The 25,292-nt window shown below is 38.7% G+C and overlaps 3 protein-coding genes across 7 annotated transcripts; 1 reads left to right on the top strand and 2 right to left on the bottom strand.

Annotated features, from left to right (window-relative positions):
• Positions 1–544: 544 nt before the first annotated feature.
• LOC113495647 (phenoloxidase subunit 1) lies at positions 545–10,527 on the bottom strand. The gene is made up of 15 exons (XM_026874495.1): positions 10,428–10,527; positions 9,233–9,352; positions 8,467–8,659; positions 8,062–8,164; positions 7,342–7,462; positions 6,821–7,026; positions 6,125–6,253; positions 5,551–5,674; positions 4,845–5,009; positions 4,232–4,360; positions 3,460–3,638; positions 2,743–2,888; positions 2,403–2,485; positions 1,903–2,055; positions 545–1,755 (listed from the first exon to the last, which is right to left on the bottom strand). Exons 2-15 carry the CDS (start codon positions 9,341–9,343, stop codon positions 1,546–1,548), a joined length of 2,052 nt encoding a protein of 683 aa, XP_026730296.1. The 5' UTR covers positions 9,344–9,352; positions 10,428–10,527; the 3' UTR covers positions 545–1,545.
• Positions 10,528–16,687: 6,160 nt separating this feature from the next.
• On the bottom strand, positions 16,688–19,441 carry LOC113495657 (dynein light chain 2, cytoplasmic). 2 transcript variants are annotated; one of them, XM_026874516.1, is made up of 3 exons: positions 19,308–19,441; positions 18,091–18,214; positions 16,688–17,702 (listed from the first exon to the last, which is right to left on the bottom strand). In XM_026874516.1, exons 2-3 carry the CDS (start codon positions 18,196–18,198, stop codon positions 17,541–17,543), a joined length of 270 nt encoding a protein of 89 aa, XP_026730317.1. In that variant the 5' UTR covers positions 18,199–18,214; positions 19,308–19,441; the 3' UTR covers positions 16,688–17,540. The 2 variants fall into 2 exon arrangements, with proteins under 2 accessions (XP_026730317.1, XP_026730308.1); XM_026874507.1 differs by lacking the exon at positions 19,308–19,441 and adding an exon at positions 18,935–19,026.
• Positions 19,442–19,816: 375 nt separating this feature from the next.
• On the top strand, positions 19,817–25,286 carry LOC113495611 (serine/arginine-rich splicing factor 1A-like). 4 transcript variants are annotated; one of them, XR_003400745.1, is made up of 5 exons: positions 19,820–20,149; positions 22,055–22,418; positions 23,115–23,201; positions 23,305–23,413; positions 24,586–25,286. XR_003400745.1 is itself a non-coding variant. In XM_026874450.1 (4 exons), the coding sequence occupies exons 1-4, from the start codon at positions 19,971–19,973 to the stop codon at positions 23,405–23,407; spliced, it is 768 nt and encodes a 255-aa protein (XP_026730251.1). In that variant the 5' UTR covers positions 19,817–19,970; the 3' UTR covers positions 23,408–24,393. The 4 variants fall into 4 exon arrangements, 2 of the variants coding, with proteins under 2 accessions (XP_026730251.1, XP_026730238.1); XR_003400744.1 differs by lacking the exon at positions 24,586–25,286 and adding an exon at positions 23,750–24,393; XM_026874450.1 differs by lacking the exon at positions 24,586–25,286 and having other exon boundaries at positions 19,817–20,149; positions 23,115–23,194; positions 23,263–24,393.
• The last annotated feature ends 6 nt before the right edge of the window (positions 25,287–25,292 follow it).

The raw sequence follows: 25,292 nt of genomic DNA, 5'->3' as shown, positions 1-25,292 counted from the left end.
TTCTACTAGTTGATGATGATGATGATATAATTGCAACAAGTTTAACTTTTTTTATAGAAGAACAAAAAAGGAAAATCGTTCTGTTGAAACCTCATGCGACAGGTATATTATTTGCGTCATATGTGCTTAAAATAAAAATATATTTTTATTTTTAATAGTAGGTTTTTTCCACAAATCTATTACAGCTGCATAAACATTACCCTCCCTTACTGCAGTCGGATAAAAGTATCCTATGTGGAGTAGACTTCCATTGTGGCACCATGTTCTATGTAGCTATATTATGTATTTTGAATCCTGTACTTATGTGGTCTGCTGATCCTTCTATTCTCTGTGCAAGGGGTCACCTACTTCCATACCAAATGTCATCGATCTCGCTCTAGTCATTTGGGCGTGTAAGAGGTAACAAACATTATTGCACAATTTATGTACATACAGAACATAAATTGTGCAATAAAAAATTAAAAAAAATTATATCATGAGACATTGTTTCGTAGAATGGTGACAGGTTTAAAATCCATGAGAAATAAATTTAATCAAACAACAATTTGGTAAAAGGCTAATTTATTCAGTCTCAATAACACAAGTATTTACACTTTGTACATAACACTTAAAACTATTTAAATTATTTACAGACCCGTTTACTTAAAACTAAATTATATAAAAGAAAGTGATTAAATAGTTATCATAATCCGTTGAGACTTGCCGAGGTCGTCACACTACAGATTTACATAGACAGGATATTATACAGAATTACATTATGAAAATAATTTATAAAATACATGTCTAAGCAATGTATATTATACATCAAATCTGTATTGAAATTTATAAGACTGCAACACATCGAACAGAAACTGAAATTCAAATGCCACCTATAGATATTACTTTTATAATAAATGAGCACCTTACTAGCAAACTTAAGAAGTTTCTCTAGTATTTGATAAACAAGTTATTTTTTGAAAATGTAATTGTAGTGCTTGTGACTACATTTAGTATAATAGTAAGGTTTCCTAAGCCCTGGCGGCGAGGCGGGCGCGAGTGGCTCACAGCCGCACGACAGATGGCGCTTCTCGCGGGACTCACTCCTACACAACAAGGTGTTGCGTTACTCACTAGGTGGCGCTAGTAGACATTTCAACTAAAGTTGGAATTTTTTGCTTGTATTGCACATTAGTATTTGTTTTTACATAATTGTCATAAGCAGTGATGTAATTGCAATATTTGAGTATCTAGGTAGTTTTTTCAATTTATTACATTAATTGGCCTTTCCATGAATGATTGTTGAATGTAAGGCGTTTTTGTAGGATGTCACTTAGTTACAGCCTTCATAACCGTATTGACCATAATCATTCTTAAATTTTAAGGTTTTGATATCCTGATTAACACTTAACACTTGGCATACATGGAGCGACATGAAATATCCATTATTTTTCAATCTTAGCGACTTTTAGTTTTGAGTAGAAACAAATAGTACTGAAAAATGTGAAGTTTATCTGCTAGTACCCGCTATGTAACCATGTAGTCAGTTGTCAGGTGTGCGTGTGTCACCTACCGGCGAGCTCTGGGCCGCGTGGTGTCTGTGAAGCGTATGGCCATGTCCCGCACGGCCATGTTGGGCCGCAGGAAGTCCTGCAGGCTGGCGGCGGCCGCGGGCCGGTCGAAGGGGAAGCCCATCGCGCGCCGGTCCGGGTACTTGCGGTCGCGGATGCCGCAGTACGACGCCGCGTCGTTACATGAACCTACCAGGTCTTGCTCCACCTGGAGAAGGTCGTATTGACAATTTAGTGAAATGGTATAAAGTCATATTAGCATTTAGTGCTGGTCTCAGTTCTTTAGCTGCAGCCCTCTGTTTCATATAAAATCCGAAGTAGTTTATATAAGTTATATTCATGAACATATCCATACCCTATCCTCGTTCCAGTTGGACACCATGGCGAACATGACGACAGGATAACCCTCAGGCGTACCCTTGGCCAGCAGCATGTGGTGCGGCCAGCCGCAGCCGCAGAAGTCGAACTCCGCCGCCTCCGCAGACCCAGCCTGGCCGGGCCGGCTCGACTGCGGGGGAGGGGGAGGGGTAGAGTACTTGTTCATCATGTAAGGTGGTTACTTAAAAGTAATGATATAGTTAGGGATTAAGGAAAGAATATCCTCTTCGTAATTAGTGATGAAATTGATTCTGATGAAGGACTTGTTGACTTATGCTATGAATACATGATACAGACAAGAATAGTTTAGGACAAAAGCCCAGCTTAAAATAAGCAGTTAATTTTATGATTTATTTTTTTTGAGTAATGGTTTTATTCATTTTAGTTATTTACATTTTGAATTATGGTTTCTAAAAATATATAAAAAGTGAAATATAAATTAAACAAAATCTGTGAAATTATGTATCCTCAACGTACCTGGTCCCTGAAGGTCCTCTCGTATGGGATGGTGACAGACGAGTCCAAGCTGCGGTGACGGATCGTGTTGTTGCCCGGACGTACTGTGGACAGAAGGTTTATTAATATGTAAAGATAATACAAATGCAATGATAGTACCTATCTTGAACATAGTGGTGTCATGTGACCCGCGCGGGTGGCCCGCGGCTCAGGGGGCGGGGCAGTGCTGCCTCGCCCGGGGACGTCGGGGCCGCGCGAGGGAGCCCCGCGCCTGCTGAGGGCGGCGGGGGGCGGGGGGCGGGGGGGGGGCGCCGCACTGACGCGCGTTACTGCTACGTAAGGCAGGTGTCTCAGTACTCACAGCCGGCGGTGAACTTGTCGAGCTCGACCATGAGCCTCCTCTGCTCGTCGAAGGCGAGCGGCTCGCCGTCCTCGTTGACAGTGGGCGCCAGGAAGATGCGGACTGTACCCATCACACTCTGACCCGCCGTGTTGTTAACCTCGATACTGGGTGCACATTACAATATAGGGAGATTTAGTTTATATGGAGAGATTGATTAATTATAAAATGATGCAAAGATTTACTCATGCGTATTTATCGGGGGTGCCCGACTAGTTTCGGACCCAACCGGAGTCCTTAATCGGAGATCGCGAATCGAACTGACGGAGCACTCCCGATAAATATGCGTAAGTAAAACGATGCATCATTTAATAATATTTAGAGAAAGTTTGACGCGATTAGGTTGTATTAACTATGGAGGTGGAAAATAAATCAACAAGCAACAAAATTTGGCAGCGAACGTGCCATTGTAGAGTTGTTGAAACTTCCAAGCTATTTAAAAGATTATCACTAAATTATACAATCTAGAAAATTATCACCTGCTTAGCAAAAGAGTGACTAAGAGATGTTATATTTTTTAGGAAATAAGTTATTGCATTTTTATGAAAATATGTAAATTTCTACCCACGGCGACAGGTAGAAGTCATACCATTGCATCTGAATTTGTGCACGTGCGGGGCTCTCGTTTGTCTTGTGAAACTAACACTCGTCTGAAAGCGGTGAGGACAGTATACTCACACGTAGTTGAAGTCCTGATGCTGCAGATGCGTGAACCTGGCCAACACGGAGCCCCTGGGCGTGAAGTCCAGCCCCCGCGCCAGGTCCACAGTACTGAGCTCCCAGAACGTGGACAGCGTGTTGGGCCCCGCCGGACCCTCCACGCTCACGCTGGACACGCGGATGCCCGGGAAGTCCAGCTGCACACATATACAGATTAGGATCATGATTAGGAAAGCTATGAGAGAAGATAAGGGAATACCTTATATCTAAAGCACCAGTAGTAGGCCAGTCTTGATAATTGCTACTGACAGAAATATAGGACTCTAGCGCAAATTGACAAAGAATAATGACCTAAATGACACCAAAAGCAGGTAGTCTTACTTATAAGCAATTCAATCCCAATTTCACTTTAACATGCACTAAACTATAGTCAGCTCAAAACCCTAATTACAGAAATCAACCATCACGTGCACCTAGAGTCATAAGTGTAACATTTGGAATGCCTGAAGATAGTCATTTAAAACTTTTAATTTTGAACCTTACAGCCTCACAGTAGAGTTACTATTACCACCATAACCATACCTTGTCATCTCCATAGAGCGAGAGCTTGTATTTGTAGAGCTTCTGATTTTAATTTTGAACCTTACACCGTTACAATAGAGTAACTATTACCACCATAACCATACCTTCTGATCTCCATAGAGCGAGAACTTGTATTTATAGAGCTTCTGATTTTAATTTTGAACCTTAAACCCATACATTAGAGTTGCTATTACCACCATCACGGTACCTTATCGTCTCCATAGGGCGAGAGCTTGTACTTGTAGAGCTGGAACAGGTCGTCGATGTAGGCGTGCCAGCGGTAGAACACGGGGTCACGCATGGCCGTGGCCGAGTCACCCATCACACCGAATTGCTCCTGAAAGGGCAAGATAGGTATAAATGACTTGATCCAATGTGTATGGCATTGGAGTTTGGATGGTATGAGAATATATCTGAAGGGAAAAAAGGAATTTGGTCCCAATTGCTATTTGTTTTTGGTCCCAATAGAGGAAGGGGATTATTCTCTAACAGTGACCGATACAAAATGCCTTTGACAATTTTTTGCAACATTTTAAGTATTACAGAACTTTTTTGTAAAATTAATTGTCTGTTCAATTAGACTTTATTTCGGCAATACTGAAAGGAACCAAGTGAGATTCGATCTCTATTTCTCTGGGGTACTGGGCAGAGCTGATGATACTCAATACTTTTATTGCACTCTATATGTGGAAAAGGTGTTACATAATATAAGTATAGTACACTAGGGACCCTGTAGGGCACGGCAATGTACAAGAGAGGAGGATGCTAATTTTATTAAGATTATTATTTGGTAGTTATGATTCTGCGTAAGTGTTACTGACCAGATGCCTGTGGTCGGGGTCGTGCGAGTAGGAGATGAAGACATGTCCCATGTTGTGCAGGTCCCCGTAGTAGGCGCGGTTGGGGCTGACGATGGAGGACTCCATCATGTTGCCCAACACGTCGATCCCGCGCTCCTCGTCCAGCGGGACTTGCCGCCCGTTGGGCTGCGGGTAGGGACACACGTTATGGAGGCAACTGCTGGTGGGGTATTGTTAATCTAACGATCTATAACTAGGCATCTAAATGCGGTTTTCCTTGTTATTAAAATGCTTTAAGAAATTCAAGCCTATAGCGACGATATCACTAACATTGAAAGAAATACCCAGATTTAGAACAGAATTTTCTGAATCACCATAGTACTTGTCCTGGTGGATGTTGAGAGAATCTGAATACATGTTTTTTTTAAACAGTTCTACTTAGTAAAGGCCCATTTAGACGATGCAAGAAATATCGTGCTTGATGTAATACATTGCTGGCGATTATAATAATATGTCATCTTAGATACCCGAGCTGCGCGGCTGCACAATGTATTACAACTTGCACAAAATTTCACGCATCATCTAAATGGGCCATAACTTAATTTAGTTCAATCATTTCGATTTTTCCATATAGAGATCAAATCAAATCCACAGCAGATCTCACAAAGTGACCTTTGATTAATGACCCCTCGACTACACACAATATAGTACAGTTATTAACCCTCACCATGGCAAAGGACATAGTCTCGACAGCCTGCACGAAGCGGTCCCGCCAGGTCTCCAGCTCGGACACGTCCGACCTGATCTGGTCCACGGGACGGTCCAGGTCGCGGATCGTAGTGCCGGCAAACCTGAAAAATGACCATGTTTAAGGGATTTTTTTTATAAAAGAAAAACGTGTATTAATATGTAAAAAAGGCTTTTGAAGTGAGACACAACTAGCAGTATAGAGCGGCATCTCTTTTCCACGACTATAAATTTCTTCTATAGTCAGTCTATTTTGAACCTTATCGTTATTGAAATAAGGTACATGTTATTTCGGTGATCAGGTGAGGCTTGAGAGTACTCACTTTAAAGTTTGATATGAGTTCCATAGTTCCCATTTTACTTTAAATCTTAGTTACATAGAAATAAGGTTGATTTTATTTCGGCAGCTAGAAGTGGCTAACGACGACAAGACTTCGGTGACGGTTCGGCTGACGATAATGATGCTAGTAACGATTACAAGACTTACTTTGGTAGCATAAAATGTTTATATTTCATATTGATCCTTATGAGCTATGTAATAAGGTATTGGTTACCGTGGCGGCCAGGCGCGCGAGGCCACCTGCGAGTCCAGCTTGGGGAAGTACCCCTCCTCGATGGGCTCGCGGAAGTTCTGGTAGCGACGGACGCGGCCCAGACCGTTACACAGCCGCTCCATGTTGTATCTGCAGATAGTACGCAAATATATACATTAGACTTTTTTAGTCTAGAGATTTTTAGAGATAGGATTAAACTGTTAAAATATTTTATGCAGCTTGGTCTAAATAATTAGTTTAAAAACTCAGAAGGGAATCATCCAAGAAATTATTTTATATTTTATCATGCCTGAGATTGTATATTGGAATTTAATTATATTTATATCTTTCGTGTCATATATTGCTACAGCGTCAACGATATTATTTTATTTATTATTTTTTTGTAGCTCCAATAATTAATGCGCAATCTTTTAAAAAATGAATCGAGTGATTTAAAAGCAAAACCTTTGATAAGAAAAAAATCTTTTAACAACAAAAAGAAATACTATTAATAAAAACTACTTAGAATCAAATTTGATGAATGGGACCTCTCTGAGACCAATTGACAGCTATCTCACGTTTAATCAAAAGTATAACCAAAAAAATCGGTTTAGTCCGAGAATCTGAGGTAAAAAGAGAACTTTCTCCTTGTCAAGGTCTGTTGGAAATCCATACGGAACACAATACAAGCACATAGTACAGAGTGTAGAGTCCCACCTGGCAATGATCTGCTGATGCATGTAGTAGAACAGCTCCCCCCTGCGGTCCTTGTTGACGATGGCGCGGTCGGCCGCGTCGAAGGGGTACACGAGGTGCCAGTGCCAGTGGTGCAGGTTGATGCCGATGTCCTCGCGGAAGTACGCCACGCGCTGCTCCGGCTCAGAGGTGGACGCCGTGTAGTTCACGGGGATGGTCACCGGCATCTAGGGGGAATTGGAGGGTTTTAGATCAGTTTTATGTTTAAAAGTGACAGATTTCAGGCATTTGGGATAGGTTACAGGTTTACCTAAGTTTGGGTTGTGAGGCTGTTGTGTGAGGCTCCTAGTTTTAACGGATTTTGATGTTTACCGGTAATTGGTAATTACTATGTTTCTACCAAGGATATCTAATAAAATACATTTATTCTGTCTTCACAAATGCAATCTACAATCTTACCAAAACAATTTTCGAGAAATATCTTTGAAAGCAATAGAATCGATTTACAGAAGATTTCTGTTTATCAAAAAAGTGTTGCTCACCCTGTTCCCGGAGGTGACGACGTTGCTGACCTCGCGCGCCTTGCGGAACACCTTGGGGTCCATGAACTTGTCGGGGAACGTCTCCGCGAAGGTCGGGATGTTCAGACCTTTTGTGTCCGGCCTGAAAAGCGAACGAGAAAATTTGTAAATTAAATTATATGTATTCCTGCATCCTTGTTTTTACCTGGAGAGATTGTCATGGTATTCCACCACCTTGGGAACAGCGGAGAGGTACGGTACGGTATTTTAGCTTAAAGGTATGACACCTATAAGCTTAAATACCGTAGTGCTTGTCTGTTCCCTTGAACTTGAGACCAGGGGAAAGCGATGCAGTTTACCATAAAATATGTATACCACGTGTTAAAATAAAATTACGATAGTTGTGAAAGTATAATAGTGCAATACACTGCGTAGAGTGGCATGCCAGTTCCCACCTGCAACCAATTGGTCCCCTGATCACACATCTTTATTCGGGTCTTCACTTTCTAATATCTGACTGCATGTAATTTTTTTTTGACTAATGTACTAGAAAAAGATTTTTCAAAAACACGTCAAACGTCATGAAAACTGACTTAACCACCATTACACCTTTATTGACTCGGTAGGTACATGGTGGCATCAACGTGATAATGAATTAAGAGCTTAGGACAATTTTTTATCATCATAAAGAACTTTAAGTCCATCTTTACTTTGCGATTTTTAAGGACAGCAAAGGCTTACCTGTGCAGGATAGCCACAGAGAGGCAGTAGTTGAACATGTAGGGGTTGATGCGCAGCTGACAGAACGAGCAGACTGACTGTAGGTCCTCCACATCACGCATGGCTGGGAAACAGGTATCGGAGTGTTAGCACAGATGAGCGCTTTTAGTATAGATGGTAAACAGACCACGCTTCCAATTGAGAAATTTCATCTGCTTTACCGCACTTGCAATGGAGGAATTTGTTCTACTCCTTTTATTAATACTCCTGATATTTTTTTTGCTGGTTACTACACAGTCAATCAATACATCGGATCACACCGACCTTAATGCGAAAATGCTTATAGATAATGCTCTCATCTCTGAAAAGTTGATAGGATTGGGTGCTTGTCCGATCAAAGGAATTTGTTGCTCTTGATCAACTCACTCATGAATATATCGATGAGCTTGCCAGCCATGCGCCTGTGCTTGGGCACGAAGAGCGAGAACTGCGCGTTGTAGTCGAGCTCCATGGGGAGCGCCAGGTTGGGGAGCGCGATGTTCCGCACCGGGATGCTGCGGCCCGCGTCGTCGCCGAAGCGGTTCGCGAGCGTGTTGCTCAACCTCTTGTACTTCTCCGGCTACGGAGATACAAGATGGGAATTAAACTATTTGCAACGGTACGACTATTGTAAGTATGGACAGCAACATCAGGTTTTCTGCCAGAGTAGAAACTCTTTAGGTTATCTGTCCATAGAGCTGGAGGGCGTTCAACACTATTACTATAATATTCATTTTTAAGTGCAGAACTTAGGAGAGGCCTAAGTCAGCACTGGACACAGGAATTGAATAAGCAATTACAAAGGAGTAAACATTTCTTTAATGCGCTACAGTACGGACGAAAGGAGATTAAAAGATTAATATTGAAAAAAAGAAATCTACTAAAACATGAAATATCAAAATATCAGGGCTTTGCCCTGCAACGGGACAGTCACAGGCTGGTATTATTGAGTCTGTTGCAATCATTTATTACAATTCAGGTCAGACAACACGCGATCGGCCGATTGTTACAACGAAAAATTTCTATACAAGTCAACAATATTGGACGCATTGAACTAGGTAATTCTGCAGTTGAATGAACTTGTAAATTACGATCTAGTATTATAGTAGAACCTTATGTATATAGAAATAAGAGCTAGTTTTGTGTGACATACGTAGTAATGATCGGGTATCTCGAAGACAGCTTTGTCCTCGCCCTTCTGCATGAAGCAGGGCTCCGAGGGCCGGTCGAAGAACAGCAACAGGTTCTGCTTGGCGTCACTCATCTTGTGATACTGGAAACATTCATATTTAATGAGTACAAAAAAGTAAACAGTTGCTTCATGTAAGTGTAAGGGAACCTCATGAAATTTAAAAAAAAAACACGTACAAAAAAAAAACTAAAACCCGATTAAAAAAAAGATATGGGATAGTTTCATTTCTTAGTAATATCCCTTGTTTTAGAAAAACCATAATCAACTAATCATAGTATTTGTTCCATTGGTAGGTATTTAAGATTTTAATGGCGTTTTCGATAGTTGATAAGGTCATTAGTTAGAATCCTAGGTACACATGATTCCAGGTTATACCATTGAAATTGAAACTGTAGATAAACGCAGACATATTGTAAACTGATAGCTGTGTAACATGATACAAGTATTAATAACATATTAACTACGCAACTATTTGCTCTGTTAAGGAAGGCAGTCTAGCGCACTGTGACAATAGGAACGCGCCTGCCTCGAATATTGATAAGATACCGTACACAGCGTTACTTATGATTGTCATAATATATACCTACACCCAGTAGACTTGGTTCATCTAACAATGTTCTTAATGAGCAAAACCGGCCAAGTAGGAATCGAACTGGCGATATTTAGGGTTTGGCACAAATAGGCAGCAAATTTATAACCGTAACAATGGCTGCTTGACCTCGTTCTTAATTTTTAATAGTTTTTGATATTGCGGCACCAGACCCTCAGTAATACACTTCCGTTTTTAGCCATTATGTACGGAACCCCAAAAATAATTGTTTCCTGAACCAAAGTGAAGGTCAGAATCCTGTCATACTTTTAAACACTTTCTCGTTAATTCTGTAATATCTTCTAAAGTAAACGATTTAACAACTTTGCAGTTTTGTTCCTCCCTAATTACACTTTCTTAACTATTTGAAGTCTTAAGTTGTTTTTGTTGCTTAAGGATAAGACAAAACCGAGGGTCCACAACAATATAGTCGAAAACTAAGTTAAGAATTTGACAGGGGAACACCCTCATCAATGGACAATAGGAATAGCGACAACATTTACATCATAGATAATATTAAGACAAATCAAGAAAAATGTTTATGATAGTACATGAAATGTTACTTACCACAAGACTTCTCTGCTCCCGAAAATAAAAAAGTAGTTGAGTTGTTTCAAGCCGTGTGTTCCACGGCTCGACTATGGACTCCCAACCCTGGATGCACGTTATATATGGAGGTGAAGTGCACACGGCTGGTCAGCTGTTCAGCTGGTCGTGTGCAAACATGGGAACTACACTCTGATAACTATGGGAGGATATTCGCGGTCACGCTATCAGCTAACTCCCAGGACTGGGGTTGGTTATCGATTGCATAACGTTTTGGGAATCAAATATTTGAATACTCTATACTCGTAATAAATCAATTTATCTCCAGCCTGCTCCACACCTGCCATGAGGATGCTGTTATTAACTCATCTGTGAAGAAAATAAGAATGAATTTAAATCGTTACTCTATTTATAAGTTATGAACAGTTTGTACCTATTTATGTTTGTAGTTATTTTAGCTCACACGTTATCAAAAAGTATGTAGCTTAGTCTTTGGATTAGGGTCCGGGCTAGTTTTTATACCAAAAATTGTATGTTCCCGCGTCATGGCGGGCGCGTCACAGATAGTGTTAAATTAATGTTGTATATTGTGTAGAGCAAGTAACTTAATATGTAATACCGGATACGAAGCTATGTCCTATATAAACGATCTCTACAGCTACAGCCAACTGTAAACTAAAGCAAATCTCCAAGATTGCCAGGTAAACTAACTTATCAAAGAAGGTAAATAAGTTGTCTAGAATTCAATAGGCTTGCTTCCGGGAACGAGGCGGCATTCATCGTCAGCGAGGGCGCGAGGGAGGCACCCCTCCCACAGGGGTACGACTTAAAGCATAATTATGGTGGGTGCACAAGAGAGATACCGCTCTAAGCCTTGTATTACGCTTTCACGTTTCCACAACCATAAAAATGTTTCTTTAAGACTTGTTAGAGGGCATAACGTCCACCTGGTAAAGTAATATTGTCGTAGTTGTGAAAAAATAATACATCTATAAAATGTAAATACCCACGTTTTTAAATGTCACCTCATTCAAATTTTATCAAAATCGGTCCAGTCGTTTTTATAGTTGTGAATTGCCTTGTCATCGGGTTTGAAGCTACCCTGAAAATTTCAGCCTGCTAGATTATCGGGAAGTCTCTCAAAATTGAGTGACAAAAATCCAACCGAAACGGCAAACAAGAAAGTGAGTGTATTATTATAAAACGTAAGAAAAATAACATTTTCGGATAGCGCTCTATCTCGCAAGTCTAAGTGAAGGAGTCGTTGGTACAGTCCTAAGGATAACAAATCCGCAATGAGTTACTACACAGTGTAAGCTATGACAGCGTCTAAACAACAGCGATGTAAAACATTAAAAATCGATACGTCTACCTACATACGGTACATAAACCTGTCGCATGCTATGAAGGTATTATGTCCACTGTAAAATGTGAATGTCATTGTGACGGTCTGATATTTTTACACAAATCCCTTGAACTTTTTCTTTATTTTAGTGTTATCGTAGAGATTGTTTATGTGTAGTAGTAGTACAATTATAAAACTGGTCAAGTGTAAATCAGACTCAAGCGTTTTAAGGATCCGTATAAATAGGCGAAAAAAAACCAAATCTGACAGAAATCTGTTTGTTTTAATCATCACTTTCTGATAGCGACAACAGAAAAAAAAACATAATTTGTTACTTTCCACTGACTAGGTCTACCTATAATGGTTGACATGAGATGTAACTTGATGTCAGACGGACATACAGCAGAGCCATAATAATCCCAAACAGTTCAACTGAACCCTCAGTTGAACTGTTTGGGAACGCCACCCTAAAAAATACTTTAATATATTTTATCCTCGTGATATTTAAAACAGCATACAATATACAATACCTAGACTTCTTTTGTTTTTGCTAGCATTAGCACTTAATCAGTGAATACGTGTCCGCTAAACATTATTTGATTAGACTAATTAGGTATAGATACCTAAAACAAAACTACAATAAGTGTTTATTTTCCATCATAGTTATTTATCATCGCTGACTTCATCAATTCTTAGAAAGCAGATAAACAGAAAAACTAAGTAATCACTAACTACATAGTAAACATATAACTACGTACATAGATAGAAAGTATATAACTAATTATATTGTTATCTAGACCAAGTCCTCGTGTTCATTTAATGTTACATAACTAACACCACCTACTTTTTCTAGCATAAAATTCTGAAGTCAAATATATTTGAATACGAAACTAGCATAATTACGTTGTAAGTAGCATAACTAATTAACACCACAGGTAAGATGGCGTGAGGGAAACAATAAACAAAGCGGTGCTAGAGGTCTAGATCGTGCAACTACCGGCCTTGGGAAGGACAAGCCACCCTGTATAGCCCCTGCATATTCAGGGACTACAATTAATACATCACCCCTATGCAGCCCGTTATACATGACCTATGGTATTAAGGCCCCACAAATAACGCGCCGCCCCCCACGTATACTGAAAATATTTTAATTAGTTTATAGAATGTGTGGTATCGTGTTCGTATTTATATCCTAGGGTTGTCACAGTCCAGTCATTTCAATTTTATGCTTAAACACTAAACTCTTATGTTGGATTTTTATTTATGAAAATGTGGCCTGAGGCCAGCTTCGTAGAATAATTTGTGCCCTCATTAAATTACAAGAAGGTAATAGGCATGAAATACTTTTTATTAGTAAGCTTTGTTTGTGAATGATTTTAGGTTCCAAACAAATAATTTTAAATAATACACCACAAGGATGGAGTTTAAACATCGTTATCGTCTACTTCGTTTAGGAGAAAAAGGGGAAAAATTATCATAAACATCAATCTAGCAATTTAATAGAAAATATTAAGTTCCTTGTTCCATCCCTAGGCCACCTACGTTTGAACTTTTAATCCACCCCACACAATTTTATTACACCGCACTGCGAGCCTTTAAAAGCTAGAACACCTAGGTATACATAAGTAGCATCATTTTTATTAGTGTAACCTTGCAGGGATTTATCGATCCAGCCGCGTACACAGAGCCTTTAAAACTCCAGCTCTATGGCAACACGATCCTAATTGACCCAGATAGCCAGTGATAAGCAAATTGTATCAAAGGCAGGTATCTTTATGACTAATAGGCATACAATATTCAGGATCGAGACCCCGCATTACGACATACAACGACGGTTTTCCTGAATTAAATTTAGACTGGGTTTGATATATTAGATATTAGCACATATCAAAGTCTCTTTCAATCAAATAGGACTCATATTACGGCAATTTGTCTAGTGCCTATGAACGTACGCATGGCTGGTGGGGTTATCAATTTAAGCTCATTATTCAGAACAGAACGTAATAAGGACCAATATCTATTCTACATAAGAATAGATATTGGTCCTTATTACGACAAGGACCTAAGTTTTGAGGAGATAAGGTAATATTTAAATATTTTTTTTATCACGAACCAAGTAGGTATGTATAAATACTCGTGACTACTTGTGCATTAAAAGAAATGTGGAATGGAGAAATATTTCAATTAGTAATATCGCTACAAATATTTAGCAGCTAGCACCCATAACTCCGGCGCCCGCCTAACCACCTACTTATCTTATCAAAACTGGCTCGATTTAGTACTGTGCCATAAACACCCAAACCATAGCAATCCGTCCTCGTTTTACACGTGAATTGTGGGCAGCATCGCCACCACGTTATGAGCTAATGTAAAAGGCCCCAATTTCGGTGTTGAAAATTGCAGATTAATGAATTAAAATTGGATAATAATGACAGGATTCGTATTCTAGCATTTTGCCAACACAATTATTGTAAACTTACGGGGCGAAACACTAACTGTCAATACAATTCAGTTCCATCATCTATGTGTACATCTCTATGCATCTTATCTTCTTCAGGGCTTACTGACAATTCTTACAAGTCATATTGTTGCTGTTGTGGAAGATAGACACTGCTCAACTGTAACTTTCAGTGGAGGGCTCACCATTCGCAAATCGAATAGGTCATTTAACCCTGAACATTAGGTATGGCATTGTTTGGTACCTAATTAGAACTTAATAAGGTTGTAGCCATATAAATCTAAATAATAAGGTAATATTTAGATTTCTATGGTTGTAGCCCCGACGGCTTTATAGCATAAATACTTATGATTACAATATTTGTACTTAATAATAACATACTTGTGTCAAGTAACAAGAATTCAAATTCCGCCATCCACCCCCTTAGCCGACCTTGGTAGCTGTTTAATTCTGTTTGTACATTTAATTAAAGGTTTTTTTTATCGTTTACTTTAATCATTATATTAGCATACGGTGAAAACAACAAATAGCGCTGTGAATTTACTTATTTTCTGAAATAAAGTAAAGAAACATTTTTAAAGGAAAATATGATGTGAATAAAATGTGGATTACTTGGACTAGCGCTCGGCTTCAGCTGTACCTACTCAGCGAGACTGAAAACTGGGCTTGGTTTCCAAATAAGTGGCTTGGGATTGTATGCTGTTACCACTATAAAAACCTTTAACATAATCAGAAAGGCTTAAATCAAATTCGGCAAAATAAAATAAATCTGATTTCCTAGATACTGTGCCCAAAGGACTAAGCATTACGCAGGATAAAAATTACATAATGGAAATAACCCAACCAATTGAATCATTAATAGACATGAGCAATGTACATTGGACCTCTCATCAGTGGTGGCAGCTAAACAATTGACAGCAACCTTACCCTACAACACTACCGTATTTTAGTAATTTGTTGCGCGGTCGATTGCCTCTTGCTTGAAGTTTGAGGACGTATGTGCATTGCTGAAACTGGGCCCCAATTTTGCTATTTACAATGGCGGATGAATGAATGAAAATTGGTTTAAAATGACACTTTTCGTGTTCTCTTATTATAAGCATTTTTCCTACACAATAATTGGAAATTCAGTATGGGATGTTACACTCAAGGTCAATACAATCAATTTTCAATTTTTGTGTTGGCAAAATGTTGAGAATAGGAATAATTTCAAATTAAATCCAACTGCCATTCGTTCATCGGCCGTTGTAAATAGCGGTATCGGGGCCCTGTAGTTATTTTATTCCATTACCTGTACATAACAAGAGTCCTCGCAGACTATACTGTTTTAACGGCCGGTTGCCTAAGGCGACTGTTTATCTGTGTGATCATTTATGAACGTTCGTACGCTCATTATGGCTTCAATCGACCGACAAATAAGTGTACTTAATGGACCTAAAATGTAACTACATATCTATCTAACATATTGTTGGATATTTAGTTTGCAGTTTTTGAGTTATTTAAAATTATCTTTTATGGCTTTGAAAAAAGATTCGTATCTTCCTATATCTACTAGAAATGTATGTACTTACAGATACCGAGATAGGTATGATGCCCCTGGATAGGTATAATCTATAGTCACCTCAAGTTAAATACTGTACTAATGAGGTTTACGATAGAATTCTACGTGGCTCGTAGTGAAACAGTATTACATATTACTATAGGTAATGTAGGTACGTATATAAAGTACATACATCGTAGAAAAGTAAACCCTGAAACTTTTTGCCATGATGCTTGTTTATCTGTGCGTTTATGCGCGATGAGCTTGGAAATAGCTAATCCGTTTATTCAATTGCGATTGTAACTTTTGTAATTTCGTCGATATAAAGTTAATGCTTTATAAATCAAGTAGAAATTGTTTTTAAACGATGTAAAAACTAATGAAAAATGACGCTTTTCCACGCGAAGTCGCTGGCATAGGTAGTAAAACAATAAAATTATGTACCGAAACCCCTCTATGTGGAACAAATGTACAATACTAGGTATCTACGTAACTAAGTACTAATCAATTAACGTTTTGTTAAACAGTGCAAGGCTAGCTTCACTTGTTCTAATTTGTTATTGGTGACTAATAAGACACCTAGTAATGGTACCTGTGCATATAAACGTCTGTAACCATGTCCTAGAAAGTCTAGAGAGCAGGCCCGTTGGAAGGGTAGTTGGACTCTCGTCCTTGCCTTTCATCTTATGAGAGCAGTCTCTCCTTTCACGTGACATTCTCTGACCAAGACTTCGGATCCTTGCTTTGAGCTGTTAGTCCTACGGTTTAGTAGTGTTTATGAGACGATGATAAACATGGTTAACTATTTTTGTAAAATTAATTTAGGTAGGTACCTGTTTTAGTGCAGTTGAATGGCCAGGTTTGCAATTTCTCAAAACACTAAAAATAAATCTATGTTGTAAACTATGTTTGAGGGTAGAACGAATAAAATAGAAAAATACAGTCAAAAGTAAATGCTTTATTAATTTGATTACACAATATAAAACATTTTAGATTAGTAGGTAGGTATACTATTAGTATCCTAAGGTGGCATAATGAGATTTTGGTTCAATGTTGGTTGTCTGTAGGTGTAACTTTTGATCATTAGTGTTGCTCATGATTGTGGTAGATGCCTCAGTTGATAAGATTATATTGCTTAACTGCTAGAGACTACTAAGTATTTATGTGGTAAAGTATTGTAATAAGTGTTCAAGTAACCTCAGGTGTATATATTAAAATTCTACAGAAAGTATCAACTAATAGAAACTACAAGGAAAGTATTAAGTATAAACAATATAGAAGTTTGGTTTGTAAGAAAGTTTAATAAAGAAGTATTGAAAAATATTTTCACAGGGTGTATTAACAAAGAATTAAAACAATAAATTTAGTTATATACTAACATATGACTTTTACGCTATGCTAGGTAATAAGTCTAGGAATCATTAACTAAAATTTTTAAATATAAATACACTAGAAGTGAATGTTTTACCCAAGTCAATATCGAGTCTTAAATATTAGCTAACACAGTACAAACATACATCGAGTGCGCCGGGGACTAAGAAGTGAAGGTTTCGACGCAGCTAAGTCCAGCATCTGAATATGAAACAGTGGGCGTAAAGGCTAGTCCGTACTCGCGTGGCGTGCCGCACACATACAGTCTCAGTCACCACTCGCTCAGCTCGCTCGCCGCTCACTCACAGGTCACTCACTCGCTCACTCACACTGACACACACGACACATGCGCCGCACCCGTCGCCCGGTAATACTGCGTCTGCGCTAACAACATAAAATTTTGAAGGGGCGCCGCCCCGCCTAGCCGCTCTTGAACAGCAGGATGGCCACTTGGCCCAGGTAGAAGTAGATGAAGTGGCGAGTCTCGTGCGTCACGTACGACCCGAAGTTACGCCCCACGATGCAATGCCACGTCGGGTTGTACTTCTTATCGAACTCCTTCTTGATGAATGCCGCAATGTCCTGCAAACATTATCATGCTTACATTTGTCCCACATGCTCAACATTCTCCATTCGGCATAGCTTTGTCATTATGTAATTTAAACATATGATATGGAAAGTACTTTTGAAAATACACTAACCACAACAGGAAAACCTCAAAGTTTATCAGTCGTGGGAACTGGTCACTGTGGCTTATTCTATTAAAAAAGTTTTGGAAACATTTAGTCTTAAAAGACTGCTAGAAAACCATGTAAACCCATACATTTTAGTGCTGAGATATATTTTTATCTTTAGCCATTTATTTTATAAAAAACTTCAATAGTCTGAGTATAGGACTCCATATTGGCATAGGCATATTTTGTGAATATAAAATGTATGGAAATATCCTAGATTTATTAACTAAACTCACCTTTTCAATGTTAAACTTCTCTAGTGCCTGCGTTGCACAGTCTACAGCATCCTGCTGCATCTCTTCGCTCATGTCGGCATTCTTGATCACCGCTTTGCGGTCGCACATCTTGGCTGCTATATGTCTGCACAAGAGTGATCAACTATTAATATTGGAAGCCATCATGATCATAGCTGTATGAGCATCTTGTGAATCATAAATCATTTAAATTATATATATATATATTGTTTCAAGTTGTCACTTGCTAGAAATATTTTCAATTGCAATTCTAACAGGCTTGAAAAAATAAATAATAGTTACTCTTACTTACTAACTACAACTCAGATTAGTATTCAAGAAAGACCCTCATGTGCCAGTTGACTTTGTTTGTAAAAATAGCAGTGGTATGACAAGGATCAATATAATGCTTCTAAAATTAGTAGCATGCATATTTATCATGAAATTATTGATTGGTTCTAAACATAGGTTGTCTATTTTTTATGTCTCAGCTTCTTTTGTTTGAGTCAAGTTGATAGATTAGTTTTTATACGCGAGATTTATTATCAAGCTTGCTTACTTGTTGCAATGATGACTGATAGCGTCAATGCGAAAGGTTATTGTTACCATGCCCTGACGATAACATTCTGATAGGATTGATTTTCTACGTTTTCCGAGGGGAAAAACATTAGTTGTTTATATTGAACAACATTATTATCGCTATTAATATCCTCCAGAAAAGGTCAAGCGCGAAATCCGGGACTCAATGCGCGCCCTTTACGAAATGTGTTCCCACCCGCAAAGGAATATCGCGTTGTAAAATAAAAATGACAAAGTCATCAAAAACAAGTGATGGAGTCTACGTTACCTGACCTCTTCTACTGTTTGCGACGAAGGTTTTTTCGTAGTTATTCTAATGGAAGCACTAGCACTAATGCCCGTCATCAAAACAGATAGGAGAAATTAGGAACGAGGCGCCGACATGTAATTTAATTTATGGAACCGAAAGATAAGGATATTTCAGCATAATGCAGATTATCACTATAGTAACATCAGAGTTAAATCAATAAAACCCATTTCGCTGCACATATTTGCGAATATTTGCAAAAAATAAATTGTTCCGCCTTCGGATTTTCGCACACCATTTTGTTAATATAAGAATAATTAAAAACTGGCACTATAAAATAATTGATTTACTTATGAATATAAATAAATAAACACCAAAATAAAGAAATACTCACTTTTGCTTCGGGATAAGAACAAATTCTCACGTAAAGATTTTGATAACCGGAGATTCAATGCCTACTTTCCAGAGGATTCTTTCACAGGCTTCTTTCAGCAAAGATTTCTTCTAATTGCGATAGAGGGCGTTCTAAATTCAAACATATTCGAAAAATAAACTTTATGGTAAATTTTCAAACAATTTATTTTCAGCCAATGTTTAGAAAAATATCAAAAATATAGCGAATATCCACTTTTTACATAATTTTAATGTCTTACTCGTGTTTATAGTCTAATTTGGTAGAAAATTTTAAAAGTTTCAGAACGTTCAAATCTAAAATTAAAAACACACCATTTATAACTCACAAACGGTTTTAATTTTTAATTTCACGTAATTTCTGACTGGAATCATTGAACCAAGTCATTTGTAACAAAATAAACAAGGTGTCATAATTTACTGATTTTCCTTCAAGTTTTAGAACGAATACATTTTAGAAAACGAACGCCATTTGCAATGGCCAACCATAGGCAATCTGTCAGTATTGTTTCATTTCCGTTTCCTACGAACATATTGTCAGTCGCCATATTTGATTAGTTCCTAATGAGATACGCCGAAGCGTTACCCAAGAAATTAAGGAAATTGGCGTTAAATAACTTTTAATTCACATAACGTGTTTACCAAAATGTCGGGTGGAAGCAGCAGCAATAGAAATGAATGTAGAATATACGTCGGAAATCTGCCCCCAGACATAAGGACAAAGGATATCCAAGATCTATTTTACAAATTTGGCAAAGTAACGTTCGTAGATCTGAAAAATAGAAAAGGACCACCATTCGCCTTCGTTGAGTTTGAAGATCCCAGGTAAAGTTTTAAAACTAACAAGTAACTAAATCGTATAATTTGAGAAATAATCACTATATACTCCGTGGGCACTTATATTCTTTGTTGTGTATAATAAATATAGATATAGTTAGGCTTATTGACCTACTTCCTTCGTAGGAATTTGATTGGTAATTGTTTTATTATTTAATTTGACGTCGCAAATGCCAAACAATGACCACAACCACCCTGAATGCATAATTGGTTTTAGAGGTCAAACAATATTCTTTAATATTAAGGTTATATTTTTCTACTCGGATTGTTGAGGTTGAAAAATTGTAATCATTATTGGCAGCACTTCAATAATAATTTAGAAGTTGTGTGTGTTGCATATAATAGTTGTGTTGTAGTGTTTTTGTCTTGTCTTTGCCAGTAATAAAATAGCTCACCGATGCACATAATTATTCACTTTCTTAACACACTACGAGCATTACATTTATAATTAATGGCTACTAAGAGCTAGAATAGCTCTTGAGTTAATTGGCTAATATTAAACTACCCTCATATTTAAAAAAAATTTAAAAAAATCATTTTTGGTACATTCATATGGTAGGATAATAAAATTAAGAAACAATCAGAATTGCTAAGACAGAGCTGCATATGTTTTTATATCCCATTTTTCACCACCAATTCTATCGTCATTAAAAACTAGAAAGCTCTTGACTAACTTATTAATATTTTATTTCAGTGTGCTTTCATTTGAGTCCCCACTTGAGAAATTTGCTGATCTTAGTCTATTCTGCCACATTTTCACCTCACAGCTTTTAGCCCGATCAGATACACCAATCTTAAATAAACGTGTCTAAAAATACTCGCTCATTCACCTTTAAAACAAAATGATCATACAGACAAACTTATCCGTATGTCAAGCGGTCAACATAGTTTCAAAAAAGCAAGGTCATATACTAAGGTATAACTACAGAAATTATAAAAAAAAATATACATTCACTCTACCAGTTTAAGACAATTTGCACTAGTAAATGTCATAACAATATCTAGGTACATTCCATACTAGAATATTACTAAATATGTTTTTTGAATACTATATGTACACTTAAACATATTTATTGCTTTTTGATAAGGTTGGTGTAAACAGATAACACATTATCAATTTATTGTTGTACGTAAACATGCTGGCAATAATACTTTAGTCCTGAGAGAGTATTTTAATCTTAAAAAGTACAAATAAATTATTTAACTATGATATGGTAAAGCCTCTGTATTCTCATGAAAGCCTCTCGCATGAAAAATAAATTAGAAATGGTTGAAGTATGCTGAAAAGTTAGTTTCAGTGTAAAACAATTGGAAATTGTATTAAGTTGCTAGTTGTAGTAGTAGACAATACAATATTCAGCAATAAGCAGACACCAAAAAAATTTTATCCCTGTTTTTCTATAAGCAAATTACTCCCTAATCCCGCCTATTCAGACTGCTTACTCACCACAATTTGTTAGGACTTGTATTACAGGTCTTTTCCTTCTGGACTTAAGAATTGGATTTACCTATGAATATTATCAAAATAGCCAGCAGCATTCTTTAAATGTTGTTCTAACAATAAGTACTTTAGCAGAAACATTCATTCCAACTTGTGTGTTTTTGTATGTTGTATTAATGAAGGTCATTAACACACAATGATAAAAATGTTAATTACCTTACCTGTGACTCAAGCTGGTTTCTAAAAAATATTTTAATAAATGGAATTTTACTAAATAACATATTATATGTAGTAAGTTTTCAATTTTAATAAAAGTATGTTAGTTTGAAATGCTAGAAATATTTTTTATACATATTTATTTGCTAGTCTCATCGAAAATGTTTGCATTACATAAGCTGCTGTACAATGGCTTCGTATGATATCCATATGTCAAAGTGTGGTATCTTTGACAGGGACGCTGATGACGCCGTGCGCGCCCGCGACGGCTACGACTACGACGGGTACCGGCTGCGCGTGGAGTTCCCGCGCGGCGGCGGCGGCGGCGGCGGGCGCGGCGGCCGCGGCGGGCCCGAGCGCTTCGGGGCGCGCACGGCCACGCGCGGGCCGCCCGCGCGCCGCTCCGAGTACCGCGTGCTGGTCACGGGCCTGCCGCCCTCCGGCTCGTGGCAGGACCTCAAGGACCACATGCGCGAGGCGGGCGACGTCTGCTTCGCCGACACCTTCAAGGACGGCACCGGCGTCGTCGAGTTCCTGCGCCACGAGGACATGAAGTACGCTGTCAAGAAGCTCGACGATTCTAGATTTAGAAGTCATGAGGTGGGTCTTTAATTACGCTGATAACTTTGGTTTGGTTTGCTATTATGTCCAAGCAGAGTAAGCCTATTGGTTAAGTTTGGCAATCCATCCAAGTGAAACAGGTTTCTTTGAAATTAATATTGTACAATACGAAAGCACCTGTTGTACAAAATATTTTCCATAAAATATGTTGTGAGTTCACCCCTAAAGAAACCTTTAAAGTACACCCCATAAAAAGCGGTGGCTTTCCAACACGCGATCCTCGATTATACTGTTAAACTTTCCAAACATTGATATTCGAACTTTTAACTGTAAAGTTTTTGGATAGTATCCATGTCCTCATATATAATTTTGCTGTAGACATGCAATTATATTGATCGAACTACCATGACGACTGCTGAGGCGTCAAGGTAACGGGTAGTGTATGTATTGATTTTATTAGTAACGGCCGAGTATTGGGGTGGAACTGTCAGTTATACAGTACTGAATTAATTATGCCATTAGCATGATAATGTAACATGGTTTAAATAAGGTACAATACCTATAAATATTGACTCATGTTTATTCCAATTGAAATGCCATATTGTAATTAGTAAAACTTCCACACAAATAAGCTTACTATAAATGTGTAATTATTTATTGAACTCTTAAAATAATGCAGGTGTTCTTCTCTGCACTTGACACTAAATAAAATGTAATGTATGTGTTTGATGGCAGGGAGAAGTATCCTACATCCGCGTGAAGGAGGACTACGGTGGCGGCGGCGGAGGTGGCGCTGACCGCTACCAGCGGCGATCGTGACAGGTGACGCACTTATGACTTGGCTTTCGAATACATTGCTTTGGTATATTACATGCGTATGCAGCCAGCCTGCCTCTGCCACGATGTCTGACGCGCGCTCCCGCAGGTCCCGCTCGTACTCCCCGCGGCGGCGCGGCTCGCCCACGTACTCGCCGGTGCGGCGCAGCTACTCGCGCTCGCGCAGCCGCTCGCGCTCGCACAACTACTGAGCACAGGTCGGTATCGCCCCCTCTGATCCCCGACACCAGCCATCGCATATCCATTCTGTACCGCGGCAGGCCGACCTGCTTGCTACTCGCTATGCAGACTTGACCAATTTATATTGACGTCACTGACAGGTAGTTTTGAAATTATGATCTCTATGGATATTATTGCATTCCATTATTTGCTCAAATGAAATGTGTACATAAATAAATGTAAGTTTATAAATAACAAAGACAATAATATCACAAATACAAGAGCAAGTTATAATTGTTGTTAACTAACAAATAGACTAGTTTGTTACCCCTACTGTCTTGAGAATGTTACATGAGCTAGAGATATATTTACAGTACTTGTGGAGGGATTCACTGGATATAGCAGTTGACTGCTAATTGAGAATAACACTGGACTTACTCAGGACTTAGTTTTGAACATATCACTGGACATACTCAGGATTTGAGCAGGTTTGCAGGATTGTTTGCAACATTTAAAATTTGTTTGCTACAAGTTGATTTGGCTTCCATTTTAATTTGATCGTTTTATGGGAAAATTACTTTAATTCAAATAAGTTATGTTCTCTCATTAACTATCCTAGACAGAGGGTTTTATAAAAACGCTCGACAGATTTATTATTTATTGAATTCTAATGTACCTACTATTGTTTTGTTTTTATTATTTTTTCATTTTGTATATCTTATAATCTAATTTCCTCAAAAGACTATCTGGATTTGGTAAGATTTCGCTCTATCATTGGATTTGGTAAAAACCTTGCCAAGACTCGCTGTCCCTATCGTCAATACCAGCACAAAAGCTATGTTACTGGAGCGTCCATACACTCGTCTTTACCGAGCCCCACGCCCGCACTGTACGTGACGCTTGCTTCGTTTTAGGTTGCGTTTTAATGGCTAGTTCTATTTGCCCAATAAGCATTTTGGTTCACGCTTCTTTATTCATCCAGTGTAATAAAATATTGTGTAGATGATGTAAGACCTCTGCATGAATGCACATACCGTTTAAATTAAACATTATTGAACCAAAATGTTATCATCCAGGCAATAACTAATGAATCGTAAATAAAAGCGTAACCTAAAAGCCATGATATTGAAGTGTTGGTGAGTGCATGCGGAGCGGGTGCAGGTCGGTAGGGCGAGTGGGCGGAGTGGGACTGAGGCCTTGTGTTCCACAGCGGGCGCGGCGGACGGAGAGCGCGCCGGGCTGGCCGGCCTGGCCGCCCGCTGGCCTCGCCGGGCTGGCCGGTAGTACTGTAGCAGGCCTCGGGGGCGGGCGGGCAATGCGTCTATTAGATAATAAATTCAATACGATGACTGTTTATAATTAAAAGCATTTTCTTTTTTTCATCCACTGTGGATTGGGCTCGTTGGATGTGCTTGGCTGGAGGTGTGAGTCAGGATGCCGTATAGAGGCCTCGCGTGTAGGATCGGATCGGACCGGACCGCACCGGCGGATCTCTGGCGGACATTTGAATATTTGTCGCGTGGATGTAATGTTCCCTTTCGGATGTTGGATTTCGTATTGGATCGTTGACGATCGGAGCGGCCCGGCGCGGTCGGCGCCACGCAAGCTCCGCGCTGGATCAGGATCAGGACCTTTGGGTATGAATATTCAAATTAATTGCAAAATAACTTATGTTGAATGCACGCTCGGTACAGAGTATTAATGTTTGTTTGGATATCCTTAACTCACACTTTATTTGCTTCTCGATGTCTGCCGTTTATTTATATTAGGCATAGGACGGCGATTCTGTTACGAATTATGAGAGAAATTTTATATTAGCTTTGCTCATTAGTATGTTAGACCTAACATTTCTGTGTCATATAAAAATAATTAGCATGCTTTATGAGCTTTCATACAACCTACCTGCGTGAGAGCGAT

Source organism: Trichoplusia ni, chromosome 1 (genome assembly GCF_003590095.1).
Source record: "Trichoplusia ni isolate ovarian cell line Hi5 chromosome 1, tn1, whole genome shotgun sequence".
Taxonomy (NCBI): Eukaryota; Metazoa; Arthropoda; class Insecta; order Lepidoptera; family Noctuidae; genus Trichoplusia; species Trichoplusia ni.
The sequence above is the reverse complement of the archived record's forward strand: the minus strand, read 5'-3'. Positions and strand labels throughout refer to the sequence as shown.